General features: G+C 39.8%; 1 protein-coding gene across 3 annotated transcripts in view; it reads right to left on the bottom strand.

Annotated features, from left to right (window-relative positions):
• The window catches only part of SEPTIN2 (septin 2), a 68,486-nt gene that overhangs the window by 18,456 nt on the left and 35,050 nt on the right, over nt 1-14,980 (bottom strand). For all 3 annotated transcript variants that reach the window (XM_089665619.1, XM_089665631.1, XM_089665625.1), the window contains exons 4-5: nt 9,168-9,254; nt 2,499-2,622 (exon numbers count right to left, since the gene is read on the bottom strand). In XM_089665619.1, coding sequence (XP_089521745.1) covers nt 2,499-2,622; nt 9,168-9,254 — 211 coding nt within the window. The remainder of the gene's footprint in view (nt 1-2,498; nt 2,623-9,167; nt 9,255-14,980) is intronic.

Raw genomic sequence — 14,980 nt, 5'->3', positions numbered from 1 at the left:
ATATCAAAGTTGAAATGTTACAATCTTACCAAGGCAAAGAAATGACCAGCTGCAGACAGATGCTTTAAAAAAAGGACCCAAAAACTATACTACTAAAAACGCCAACACAGCTTTTCAGAACAGCAACATTCTCAGCAGGAAAACTGAGGAACTGGACTAGTTCCCTAAAACCTTTTTGCTCTGTTTAAATAATATAGGTCATTGACCTAGTGTAACATTCCAGTTATCCACTTCTCCTTTCCTCTGCATGCAATTTAATTGAGAAGTCTCCCCTGTATTTGTAAGTTGTGTTCACAAGCTGCATCCTTCATATGCATGGAGCCCAGGAACATCAGACAAAACAAGGTTTATATTATTCCGGGTCTGACTCTGGGTGCCCACAGTTCACGAGTTCTAGGACCAAGGACAATTTCTGAAAGCAACTTCCTCCAACATTGTTGCAGCCCTATCCAGAAGATGCTTCAATGGCTATAGGTTGTATACAAAGACATAAGTGCAATTAAGAGGCATTAGAACTAAATAAAAACCAATGTGCATTGTGTTGGAACATTGCCACACTTGCAGCAGACTTACAATAGTAGCTAAATGAATTCACCACAGACAAAATTAAATTTACCAAAAGCTTTTAAACACAATTCCCTGAAAACATTACTTGTTGCCATTAATGGCTCTCCTCCTGAAAATGCCACTTGTCTGGCAGTCAGACTGAACTCTGAATGCTACATTTGCTTACTAATTTCCAAGTCAACCATTCTAAAGTACTGTAGTTAAAACAAAAAAAACACGACAGCCATGCAACAAACCTTTTCACAGGGACTAGGCAGTTCTCTGAAAAGGTTTCGTAATTGAACAGCAAAAGGGAGAGCACATAGCGCTCTTGTATGACTTCCCCTACAAATATTGAGAATGAATTGTTCCACAGTGCCTGCATCTACTTTGGTCAGTGAGGGATTGTTTTAAAGCTCATTTTGCCTTGTTAAGGATATGTCATATTGAAATGTTCACAGTTTGGTTACAGCTGCACTTTGAATTGTATTCCTAGGTGAACAATGAAATGTGTGCGATACTAAGCAACACCTACCAGCAAAGTACACAGTTATTAGCTACAATAAAGCTCTAAATCATGTCTCAGGGATATGCAAATGTGCAATTCATAATCAATCGCCCATTGCCTGGGACATGTAGTTCTGGGGAGTCAGGCAGGTGTTTTTTTATTTACATTTAGCCCTGTAGTGAGCAAGCAGCAGGGTTTAAATTTTTTTATTTTGCAGAGCGGACACCGGTGAAGCATGAACAGATCTTCATGCTACACTAGAGTTAGCAGGCTCTCCACTCATCCATGCTGCTGTCCCGTGCAGACAGTCCCCTCTCCGCCAGCCTCTCACTAGCTCAGCAGCTCCCTCAGCCCATCAACTCAGTTCGGCAGCCCCATTCAGTCCCAGCCACTCCCACACTTCTCTTACTCTCCTCCTGGGACACGCTGACAAGCTGCCCTTCCCGCACCCCTCACCTCAGCACTCTCTCTCCTCTTCATTTGTATCCCTCTGTCTGCATATACTCTGCTGCAGAACACACACGGCAGGTGATGTCAGGACCCGGACCACCATACAGGACATATCAATGGCAACACACATCAAACTCTGTCCTATTACTACTTATTTACTCCACCTGCCACATCCACACACAGCATTGTACTTTAGAATTGCTGAATGTAGGGATAATCAGGAGGTGGCATGCCACCTCTGACCATCCCCACACTCCACATGCCACCTCTGACCATCCCCACACTCCACCTCTGACCATCCCCACACTCCACCTCTGACCATCCCCACGCTCCGCATGCCACCTCTGTAGAGATGGTCAGAGGTGGGATTGCTGAGTGAAGGGATGGTCAGCCTTAAACAGTTTTGGTTAAAAAAAAAAAAAAAATGTATCATAAGTAGATTGTCATGAGGGACAAGTAGATTGGTACCCTGATTTAGTCCCTTGGACGAGTAGTTTTTAAAAAAAAAAAATTTCCACACCCCTGATGTCTACACCTTTGCATGGTCTACAAATTGATAAGTACTTTCAGGTCTATATATTTAAAAAGATTATAAAGGGACATTAAATAAATCATTTCTGCTAAAAAGGTAGACTTTGCAGCAGAAACAGACATTTGCACAGAGCACAACAGTGAGAACAGAGAATGTGACCTGCTCAGAAAGCAGTGTAAGAAACCAAATGAATGTGTCTACAAACAGATTATATAGATGCAGATGAAAGGTACTGGTAACTTTCTAATTTAAATATGATTGCAACGTTTACTGATTATCTGCACCTCACCATTTGATTTTAGCCATTGCCCAAGGCAGATGTCTAACCAAGATGGAGTAAAATATAAAATTTTGTCTATTTGAAGTGACTAATAGAATGTTGAACTACCCCCCAGCTATGTTACGTTTTCATTCTAAAGATGCATCAACATGTGCTTCTAGAAGCCTGCACACTGTACTCACCAGTCTTCACAATTCATAGCATCGCCATAGCCTGGAGTGTCAACCACTGTAAGACGAAGCTTTACCCCTCTCTCCTCTATCTCCACAGTGGATGCTTCAATCTCCACTGTACGCTCAATCTTATCTATCACACAGAGATGAAAGCATGTGAGCATGGATGACAGCAAAGCTTCAAGCAAACATATAATGAGCAAACTACATATTCTGAAAAGATGTTCCCAGGATAACGTGATCTGTAACGCATCTTGGCAAGTCAAACTCCATCAAGCAATATTTGCCTCGAAAATGACCACGCAGCATAAATAAGTTACAAGCAAGTTTCAGAAAAAAAAAAAAAAAAAAAAAAAAGAACCCGTGTGGGGCTACTGTGTTCCTTTCAGTATTTTTAGTTTGTTATAATTCAAAGCTGTAAACACTTTCCTTCATGTGCTTCAAGTGTCAATGATGATTGAATGGGGGTGAGAATATAGCATGGCTCTCACTCATTGCTAAATATCTAAAAGCTGTGGTGGTCAACTTGGTAAAACACAGAGGGCCTCAAATGCGTCTCCTGATGTATCAAAAGGGCCACAAAATAGAATTTGTATTCAAATTACAGATACACAACAGATAAACATTGTATGTTGCGCACACACTGTGTGCACATTTATTAGCAAGATGTATTTTTGAGGATTAATTTCAGTATTGAACAACTATAGTGCGGTCGGTCAATTTAAAATGTTAATAAATCTCAAATCTGAATATTTAAGAAAGCAAAAGTGGGGTTTTGGCTTTCTTATGAGAATATGTGTGCACAATTATTGGGCAACTTAATGTGCAGAATTATTATGCAGCTAAATGAAAAACGAACAATTTCCCATCTCACTTGTTCATTTTCATCTGTTAAAGTGACAATAATAAACAATTCAAAATTTACAAATAAACATTTGAAATATAAAATAAATAAAATAATCAGGGACCAATTTAGCCACCCTTTTCAATAATAGTCATAAGCCTTCCATTCATGGAGTCTATCAGTTTCTTGATCTGTTGAACAACTTTTTCTGCAGCAGCAACCACAGCTGTACTGTTTTTCCTTCACCATAAATGTCCCGTTTAAGTAGGGCCCACAAGTTCTAAATAGGGTTTAAATCAGGTGAGGAAGGGGGCCATGTCATTATTCTTTCATCTTTAAGGCCTTTACTGGCTAGCCACGCAGTGGAGTACATCGATGCATGCGATGGAGTATTGTCTTGCATAAATATCATGGTCTTCTTGAAAAATGCAGACTTTTTCCTGTACCACTGCTTGAAGAACGTGTCTTCTAAAAACTGGCAGCAAGTTGGGGAGTTGATTTTGAGTCCATCTTCAACCAGAAGAGGTCCAACTAGCTCATCTTTAATAATACCAGCACCCCATCTCCACCTGGCATCTGAGTCGAAGTAGAGCTCTGGGCCCGTTATGGATCCAGCCATGGGCCCTTCCATCTGGTCCATCAAGAGTCACTCTCATCTCATCAATCCATATCTTAAGATATTTCTTGGCCCAGTCTTGACATTTCAACTCATGTGTCTTGTTCCGTGATGGTCGGATTTCAGCCTTCCTTACCTTGGCCATGTCTCTGAGCACTGTACACCTTGTACTTCTGGGCACTCTAGGTAGGTTGCAGTTCTGGAATATGACAGCACTGGAGGATAATTGGTTCCTGGTAGCTTCACATTTGATTTTTCTCAAATCTTTGCAGTTAATTTGCGTCTTTTTCTCAACACTTTTATTGCAACACTGTTGACTATTTGCAACAAAAAGTTTGATGATCCTGCGATACCAGTCCAATATCTTAGCAATTTAAAGATTGCTGCCTCCCTCTGAAAAGACTTTACAATTTTTGACTTTTCAGAGTCAGTTAAATCTTTTTTTTCTGGCTCCTTTTGTCTGAGGAAAAGAAGCTGCCTATTTGATATAGGGTGTTGATCTTGTTAGGAGACACCCTCCCTCATTACACAAATACACAACACCGGATACAGTGGGTAAAAAATGTAAGTATTGAACAAGTCACCATTTTTCACCACATGTCGGTAACAACCCATGCAACCTATACATACAAAGAAATCAAAACAAATACGTTCAGAAATTAAGTTATAATAAAATGAAATGACACAGGGAAAAAAAGTATTGAACACATGAAGAAAGGGAGGTGCAAAAAAGCATGGAAATCTAAGATCCCAGCTGAACTCTATCAGTAATTATAAAGCAATCATGCCCTTTGTCAATGCAAACTAATTTCAGCTGGTTCAGTCTCAACTGATGGCCTATAAAAAAAAAAAAAAAAAAAAAAAAAAGGTGTCACACGAGAAAAACATCTCATGATGGGTAAAAGCAAAGAGCTTTCTCAAGACCTTTGCAGATTTATTGCTACAAAACATACTGATGACATTGGTTGCAGAATGATTTGTAAACGTCTGAATGTTCTAGTGAGCACAGTTGGGGCCATAATCGGGAAGTGGAAAGAACGTCATTTCACCACAAATCAGCCGTGACCAGGTGCTCCTCGCAAAATTTCTGACAGAGGAGTGAAAAGAATCAGTAGAGTTGTCTGTGCCCCCCTAAGTTTATTCCCCATTACAGGCATCTACCGATGCAATAAACCACTCTGTTTAACCTGCCCATTTGGCCACCATGGCCAAAAAGACATTCAAGGTAAAACATATAAGATCCCTGCCTTTTACACATGTTCTTCTGAGTTTGTGGTATCATGTTTGGCTTGTCCTTGTGGTCTTTATTACGTAGGAAGAACCATCCGTACCCTGCATAAATGGTTTGGGGAACACCGCTGCCTTATCGAAGACGGCATTAACAAGCACAGTGTCCCCCGACACTTCTCAGAACAACATAGTAAATCCACTAAGGGTCTAAGAGTCTGGATAATTGAAGCCATGTCCACTGACCTCCCACGAGCCGAGAAATTCCAACACTTATGCCATAGGGAGACCTATTGGATTTACGATCTCCTGCTGGTCTGAATGAGGACCTTGAAATCCATACCATCCTATAGTACCGTACAATTTGTTTTGTGCTGGGCATTATGCCTGCATGTGTAAATGCATGTTTATATGGGGTTGGGCATTTGTGTGCATACATGCGCGTGCTTGTGTGCATGTGTCTTTGCACACGCATATTGTTTCAGCTCTGCCTGCGGCTACACACACGCATTTATGTAGTTATCGTTTGTTTAGACTGTACTTATGTGCTATGATTATGTTGTAACCTCTTGGCTATAATTTTTATATTCTAATATGTCCAGGTTACCTATGTATCATTTGTCACACCACAGCAGATACCCAACAGCACACTCAATTCCCCCCATTCCTCTTTTCCCTCTTACCCATCTCTCAATTGTAATTATAATTACATTATTGTCTTTATATATCGTCTTAGATAATGTTCAAATCCAGTTTTCTAACTATTCTTCAATATGCTATACACCCCCAATCAGTCCTTACAAACATAGTTTCGTTTTTATTTCTCTGTTTTTTTTTTTTTATTTCTTGCTTTCCCAGTCTCCTATTGTTTCACACCAAATATTCTGCTCCGTATTTACATCCAGCTTGGTCTTTGGAAGGCGTGTACCTTCCTTACCACTGACCGCCCCTTTTCCCACCTCTTTACCCTATTTAACTGGCTCTCCCTAAGCCTGGACAATGGTCTTGAAGAAGGAGCTCTGCTCATGCTCCAAAATGCGTCACCACTCCATGCTCACGTCACTTGCGGTCCGTGGACAGCAAGCGGTCCAGCATGTGCGCCAGCAGTCCGAACAGAGTGGAGGCCATCTTTAAACACCTCTCCTCAAGCTCCCCTTGCAGCTGCTGGCTGGCACAGTGGCTCCATTGCTCAGAGGACAGAGCCCTGCTACTGACGGATTACATTAGAGCCTGTTTGTACTACTACATTGTAAGTGGTTTTAACTGCTTTTTATTAAAGTTGACCTGGAATACTGCACTTAGAAGCGCCTTCCTGTTTCACCTTCAAGAGGCAAGGACCACATGTGGAGAGCTTCATAAAGACCTGGAATTAGCAGGTACAGTTGTTTCAAATAAAACAAAAATGCACACTACCATGGCCTGTATACATGATCACCACGCAAGACTCCATTGCTGAAGAAAAAGCATACTGAAGCACATTTAAAGTTTGCTGCACAACATTTAGACAAGCCTGTGAAATACTGAGAATGTAGTCTGGTCAGATGAGACCAAAATTAAACGCTTTGGATGCCATAATACACACCATGTTTGGAGGTCAAATGGCACTGCACATCACCCCAAAAACATCATACCAACAGTGATGTTTGGAGGTGGGAACATCACGGTGTGAGGCGTTTTTTCAGCATATGGTACTGCAAACTTCATATCACTTAAGGAAGGATGATGCAGATAAAACAAGGGAGGACATTTCAGAAAGACAATGATTCCAAACACAAAGCCAAGGAAATTCTCAACTGGTTTCAAAGAAGGAAAAAGCTGCTAGAATGGCCCAGTCAATCACCTGACTTAAATCCAATAGAAAATGGAAAGAACTAAAGATCAGAGATCACAGAAGAAGCCCACAGAACGTTCAAAAGTCTGAAGACTGTGTGGACGTATGGGCCAAAATCACACCTTAGCAATGCATGCAACTAGTTTCTCCATAAGGGAGGCTTTTAGAAGCAGTCATTAACAAAAGGACTGTGTACAAAGTATTAAATAAACTTCAGTTAGCGTGTTCAATATTTTTTCCCAGTGTCATTCCATTACACATAACCTAATTTCAGAACTTTGTTTTTTGTTTCTTTGTATGAATGGATTGCATGGGTTGTTACTGACAATGTATTTAAAATTTTGTCAATAGCACCTTTAGAAACATTTACCGAGAAAAATGGGGATGTCTTTAATACTTATTAATCACTGTATGCTTAAATCCCATAAGCATTCAAGTTAATACAGCTTGGAGTTGGACAATATGCATAAAAATTATGATTTGGTCAAAATAATCACTGGTCTAATAATTGTACACACAGTGTGTAAGAGCATGATGTTTATTGGTGTAGTGTAAAGATAGCATTATATTTGATGCTCACACAACAGCAGTCAAAGTTATTGCTTGAACATTAATGTGGAAAGGTTTTTTTTTTTTTCTAAATACATTTTTAAAGGGCCTTTTTGTGAGGTCTGAATTAGGTCAGGGGAGACCATAACCAGCTCCCCAAGCAACTCTACAGCACCAGATCACTTCCATTTGTGACTTATTGCTGGGAATATGAGCTCTGCTTTAGACAATGATATGAAGTGCGGTGACATGACATGTTACATGTAAAGATATTATGGGATTTTTGATTATGTGGGTTTACGGCGACTAGTAAAGTTGTTCTCATATTTCTTTCTAAGCTTAAATTATTAGGGAATTCTACTGACAGAAAAACAAACCAGTGAAAGCAGCAAGCTGATTATAACTTTTTGAATCACGTTTATATACAGATCTTGCATTGTAACATGTTCTATCTTGGCTTTATGTTAAAGGCATAATCTACACTGTTTAAAGTATTATGAGGAATAACTAAAAATGGTTGTTTAGTGTGTATACAAAACACAATATAAAAAGTCTACACACCCCTGTTAAAATGTCAGGTTTCTGTCATGTTTAAAAATGAGACAAAGATTAAATCATTTCTAACTTTATCCACATTTAATGTGACCTATAAACTGTACAACTCAACTGAAAAATAAACAATTTTTTTTTTTTGGGGGGGGGGGGGGGGTAGCTGTGTTCATAACTAAGCAATCACTTTCAAAATCATGTTAAATAGGAGTCAGTACATACCTGCATGGAACACAGTGAAGACAGTTACCATTAAGTGGAGAAAATATGTTGCAACAGTGACATCACCAAGAACTGTATGTCCCAAGAACTGCCAAGAGGCCTACAGCAACATTAAAGGAGCTGCTGGAATATGTGTCAAGTACTGGCTGTGTGGTGCATGTGACATCAATCTCCTTTATTCTTCATATGTCTGGGCTATAGGGTACAGTGGCAAGATGGAAGCCTTTTCTTACGAAGGAAAACATGGGCCTACATTGATTTATACTGAACCATCAGGTAGTAGAGGGAATACAGTTTTCTAACCATCGTCTCCATGCAGTTTTCTCTGATGCCCAACTTTGATATACACCAACCAGCAGGCATACACATTTGGGAACTGGAAGTTTTGCTGCTCTTAGCAACCTTTTTGCTGCCGTAGGTTTCAATTGCAATACATTGAAACTACCAACCAAATATAGGAACAACAAATTGGAAAAAAAAAAAAAATACAAAACATAAGCAAGAAGGTGCAGAACTTCAAGCCAAACAGACTCAAACATTTCAGTGATACCTAGGCATCTTAGCTGTGCTATGGTGCTGTCCAGTGCAGAGAACAAGATTTAAGTCACTTAATGGTTTGCTGCAAGTAGCTGTCTGGTATGCGCAAGAATGGGTTTGATTCTCTTACAGGAGGCCAGGTTAAAAAAAAAAAAGAATTGTGAAACTATGCAAAGTTAAAGGTCTAGCTAGATGTCACACACTTCTCTCAAATCATAAAATAATTTAAACTATCCTGAAATGCAGAAACATTGACACATATGTCCACCAATGTTGCTCTGAATAAATATACAGTTCAGTTACCTGCTGCACCGGGCACCACGCGCTCAGGATACAAGTCAGTTAGGAAGAGGCTGTTAATAAGCGTGGATTTCCCCAGACCAGATTCACCTGAAGAAAAACACCATGACATATTACAGAATGAACTCCTAAAAATAATCCAGCCAAATATTGTGGTCCACTGGGGATGGGGAAAGATGGGGAGGTGGGGATTAATTATACATCAATCTGCCTACCCATGCCAGTTTTTCCATGGTTACATTTAAACGTGTGTGTTAATTTTGATGATTGCAAAAAGTGTTGTTTACAGAACACCCATTATACATACAAATATGTTCTATTACTACTTGTCATTATCACATTGTAATAAAAAAAACCTTGCATGAAAGGCAGTTCATTGGTGGAGTGGTGCATTTGAGAATTGCTGGTATTGACCATCTTTGCAGAGAACAAAAAGGCCACTTATTATATAGTCTTCTGGGATAGTGACAATTGAGACATTTTTCAATCAATTACAACCATTTCAGATGACCCATAATCCAGGTGTTTTGCCAAAGACATATCATTACAAAAAAGTGATTAGTTGCAGTCAGTTTCAGACATCTTCAGCCATTAAAATCCATCTATGAACAATTGTCATTGAGAAGGGTCCACTTTCCACAAAGATACCTGTATAGACCTATTGGATATTCTTGTCTGTCTACAACAAATGAGTTATGAAGAACCTTACGAAATACTAGATGAATTTCTGGTGCATCTACAAATCAGATTTTATTTCTAACTTTTTAAATGACTTTGTAGGGTTTTAGGACTTGGTATGTTTAAAGTAAGCTGCATACACTATATTGCCAAAAGTATTTCACAGATGGACTTATTGCACAGGTGGCAACCTATCACACTTGAAATCACTGAGCTCCTGAGAGCAACCCATTCCTTCACAAATGTTTGTAGAAGTAGTCTGCATGCCTAGTGCTTGACTTTATACACTTGTGACCATGGAGGCAATTGGAACATCTGAATCCAATGATTTGGAGGGGTGTCCCAATACTTTTGGAAATATAGTGTAGAGAGTACTACTACATTCAAACAAATTAGCAGAAAAGAGACTAGATGTTCTCTGCAACTAGAGGTCCTTAGTCTGATGGCCAGCATCATTCAACCCACTTTATCTGAGCCCAGATCCTCCTGGAGAGACCCCAGCCTGTTACTGGACAGTGAATTCAGAAGCAGCACAGTGATGAGCTCCTCTCTGGCACACTGCTTTCTCCTCCTGTCAGCATGCTTCTTGCCAGTACATGAAGTGCATGGATTCTTGTGTTGCTCACACATTTAGATATGCCTAAAGTTCAGCTTTAAATATGAATCTCATTGGAGAAAACGTCTTTCCCAGTTCCTGGTCTGGTGACACAAAAGATTCAGGTAAAATGTTTACAATAGGGGCACAAACAGCAATCAAACCATGAGAAGTTCTACCCTTCTCCACTCTTAAAAACAGAATATGTGATTATATCTATGTCTAAGCTGGAGAGTTTTTCATCACACCCCATGCTTTTCAAATTCAGACTTGATGGGATATATTTCTCCAATGAAGATAAAGGCAGCAAACCTCAAAATAGGTATAAACCATGATGTCCAAAAGGAAGAAAAAAAAACAAAAAAACAAAAAATAAGCTAAGAAAAACAGAAATCAAATAATTTGCACATCCGTATGGAAGTTTAATTTCTCTATTTGGAACAAAAAACTGTCATTCTCACTGTACACATTGTCATAATTTACTCTTATATTATATAACACCATAAATTATACAGAATTAGCCTTTGGAGATAATAGTCATTCATATTTAGCAGTGAAAAGAGAACTACATGATTTACAGCGTTGCACAGGTTGAACTGTAAGGGCAGGTCCAGAAGTTTATAGGTTGTCCACACATTACCTACTCTGTAGCACCAGCTGGAAACTGATGGCTGCTATAACAAAAGAATCATGCATGTCTGTTGACTGGATCCTGGTGTTCAGGCAAAAAACAGACTTCAAATTATGCATGTGTTAGGTGCCTTCTCTTTTCATACAGTATTGCTACTGGAACAGAAGGATGCAGAAATGAAGAGTGTTTGTCATATTGTGTCATTTCAGTTTGGATCAGGTTAGGCTGCAATTGGGCTTTAAAAAGTGAATATCAAGCTATAAAGTAGCTGTCTTGTTTTTAATAGCATGTGGAAGGATTAAAACTCCTGTACTGCTATTCAGAGTTCAGGATTTTTTTTCACTTCATGTCCTTCTTTCAACGGATTCAACAGTAAAGGGAGAGAAAATTTACAACTGGGGCTCTAACCTTTCTTGAACCCACTAAAAAGTGTCTATGTTGCTGTTCGAGAGTTCCCGTCTACTAAAGCATCAGCAGGAAAAAAAAAAAAAAAAAAGGAAGAAAAAAAAAAAGATGGCATATCACTCTTAGGTCTTATTCAGTTGTGTTGATTGTGAAGAATAAAGCAATGTTCATTAACACGCCTATAACATTTATGATATGGTTTTCTTTGTTTATGAAGCCTTGAAAAGGCTTTAAGAATGCTTGATAAATGCCCGTGGAAGATTTGCTTTTCTAATGGGAAGTACTTAAAAGTTGTTGCAAACCTCAGACATGAAATAATAAAAAGCACATACTACTATACTGTGTACGTGTCCCTCGCCAAAACTATGAGTGACATTTCTTTCTGCTGCCTGGTTCCTCCGTTATTGGCATGAGTCACTTCTGGCAGCTTTTCTGACACCAAGAGTTAACAACTTGCCTACCGGGCACATTTACCCCCTTCCTGCCTAGGCCAATTCTCAGCTTTCAGATATTACATTTTTATAAATTTTTTCCACACAAACAGAGCTTTTGGTGGTATTTAATTGCCACTGGGAATGGGGGGGGGGGGGGGGGTTATTCTTTGCACGATAAAAACAAATCCTTCACTGATGTTCATTGATGAGGCTGCACTGATAGGCAGCACTAGCAAGAATTGATGAGGAGGCACTAATGCTGTACTGATATGCAGCACTAATGGACACTGACTGGCAGCACTGGTGGGCACTTTTGTGGCTGCACTGCATTTGAATTTTTTTTTTTCACACAAATAGAGCTTTCTGTTGGTGGTATTTACTCACAGCTGGGTGTTTTACTTTATGCACTGTAAACAAAAAAGAGCAATTTGAAAATAAAACGTTTTCTTTGTTTCTACTATAAAATGTTGCAACGGGTAAATTTTCTCCTTCTCTGATGTGCATTGATGAGGCTGCACTGAGAGGCAGCACTGATGGCCACGGATAGGCAGCACTGATGATGCAGAACTGATGGTTGGCACTGATGGGCACCTTTGGGGTTGCCCTGATAATCAGGGTACTGATCATCAGTGCCCTGATTATCAGTGCAGATGTCCTCTGACACTTGCCAGTTATTGGCAGTACTTTCCTCACGCTGTCACAGCGTGAAGAAAGTGCTGCAGATAACCGGCAACTGTATTTACTTTGTGATCAGCTGTGTCATTTGATCACATGGTAAAAGGCCGCTGCGATTTGCCTTTTACCTTGTCATGTGATCAGCTCTGTCTGTAGGACACAGTGATCACAGACTGTGCTGGGTGCGCTTTCTAGGAGGACATCACATGACACCCTCCCAGAACTGGACAACCGCGCTGTAGCCATCATTTGGCTATAGCATGGTTGTAAAGTGGTTAAAAAGATGATGGGCAGGGAGCTGCAGCACTCAGCCTATGACTCATATCCACAGCTGTGCTTGTGTAAAAGATGGGCTTGTCATTTCCATCCAGTCAGGGCTCAGAGCTTTCAGATTTGTGAAGACTTCTGTTCCCTGCCCCAAGAACGAAGAAGAAATCCTTTCATCTTTATGTTTTCAGAACGATCTACAGAAGAAATTACTGCAGATACACAGCTACAACTTATATAGGAGGATTTGTTTCATCTCTGTGTATCACCTAAGGCCAGTCACTTTACTGGGTGTATGTAGGGTTTTACAATCACTTCAAAGGAGAAGTGATGTAGAGGAAATTATCAGCATTTTTGTGAATTCACTGCAAAGATGAATTCGTATACTTTGATCTCTGATACTTGGCTTGGTCCAGCTCAACTTTGCTGAAACAAAAAGCTTTGCTACTGGCAATAATGCTCAGTGCCTCTGCTTTTAACTGGCAGTATTGTTGGCTGGCTTGATGCTTTTGCCTGTACACAGAAGCAAATAGTGTTACCACATAGCTGCTCTGTACAAACAAGTGGCTGGAGCTACCCTGTCCTAGTTCTCTATTATTTTGCAGTACATTTTGGGATAGAGGAACCTTCACTGCCACTTCCCCAGTGCCCAGTTATCACTTTATAATTGCTTCACTAACACGTCATAACTGCTTCAGGTGCGTTTACAGAGCATACCATTGACATCAATGGAGGTGGCTGACAAGCATTGATGCCTCATGAATGTGATATGCTGCTTAATTTTTAACATTCAAAAAATAATAAATTATTGTGGCACCAGATACTTGATATAAAATAAAAAAATAAAAAATGATAAAGAATTAAATTGGTGTTTAATATTTACCCCCCAGGGGGTTTTACAGCTGCCCCTAAAAAGTGAAGGTGACACTTGTATGTGAATAATGAATAGCTAGGTGCTGTGCATAAAAAACAGGAGTTCACCCAAAACGAACCCAATGTAATTGCTGGATATTTGTTATCTGTGGGTGGACAACCTGTTGGTGAACTGTTCATCAAACAAAATATTCCATAACCATATATGAATCCTATTGCCATAAAAAGTCCTTGTGCTTCCACCACGTGCTAAATAAACAAAGTTTAACAGTCCTTTTTTAAGGCTCAATAATGGTGACAAGAAGATCCACACCTTGGTGCAAAGACAAATGAATGGCTCACTCACCAGACATATATGACCCCATTCCGGTGGTCATATATCACATTGTGTTTTAGAAGCCAAGACATTCACTTAAGGTTCCTCCAAAAATGATCTCCATCAACAATTATGTAAAATTGCCAATGGATTCATCAAAAGGTGTATAAAAGGGATTATGACAGGTGATCCTTGCTGGTTATGCCAAGGAATCAGAGAAGATAAAGCCGTTCTAAGTGTAGCATTTAATGATGCAACAACAAAATCATAAACTCTGTACATTCTGTACTACAAAGAATAGCATGCAATTTGAACAGGAATGCAATTTCTGTCCAAATTGTATGCGGTTTCCCCACTGCTCCTGTGTGAACTCAAGCTTGTCATGGCTCGAGTTCACAAAGGATCAGTGAGGGAAACCGCCCTGCAGGCATCCTATGCTTACTGTCAATGGTAGAAGAGCAGAGCTGCTGAACAATCAGATGCCATCTAACACGAACTGTCGCTGCAAGGAGAAGAAAGAGAGCAGCAGGGATTTCAAATCCCCGCCACTTTCTCTCCTACCACTGACAGTAAGCATGGGATGCCTGCAGGGTGGTTTCCCACACCACTCCTATGTGGACTCGGGCTATGACAAGCGAAGGTTCACACAGAAGCAGTGAGGAACCTGCATGTGATTTGGACAGGAATCACATGCTAATCTTTGTGGTGCAATTTGCATCCATTAGCGCAAATCGCACCGCAAAAGTATCAGTTAAAGTTATCAGTACTATTTTCATGAGTACAAATAGTCATGAAAATACTCAGTATTGGCATCGATACCGATTATCAGTGCATCCCTAGTTGTAACCCTTCTCTACTCTATCTAAAATGAAAAAAAGAAAAAAAGTTTTGGCTGGACATACACTTTAAAAGGCACAGGTGTCAAACACAAGGCCCGCAGGC

This window comes from Staurois parvus, unplaced genomic scaffold, assembly GCF_062004578.1.
Source record: "Staurois parvus isolate SC_StPar_1 unplaced genomic scaffold, SC_StPar_1.0 ptg000049l, whole genome shotgun sequence".
Taxonomy (NCBI): domain Eukaryota; kingdom Metazoa; phylum Chordata; class Amphibia; order Anura; family Ranidae; genus Staurois; species Staurois parvus.
The sequence above is the reverse complement of the archived record's forward strand: the minus strand, read 5'-3'. Positions and strand labels throughout refer to the sequence as shown.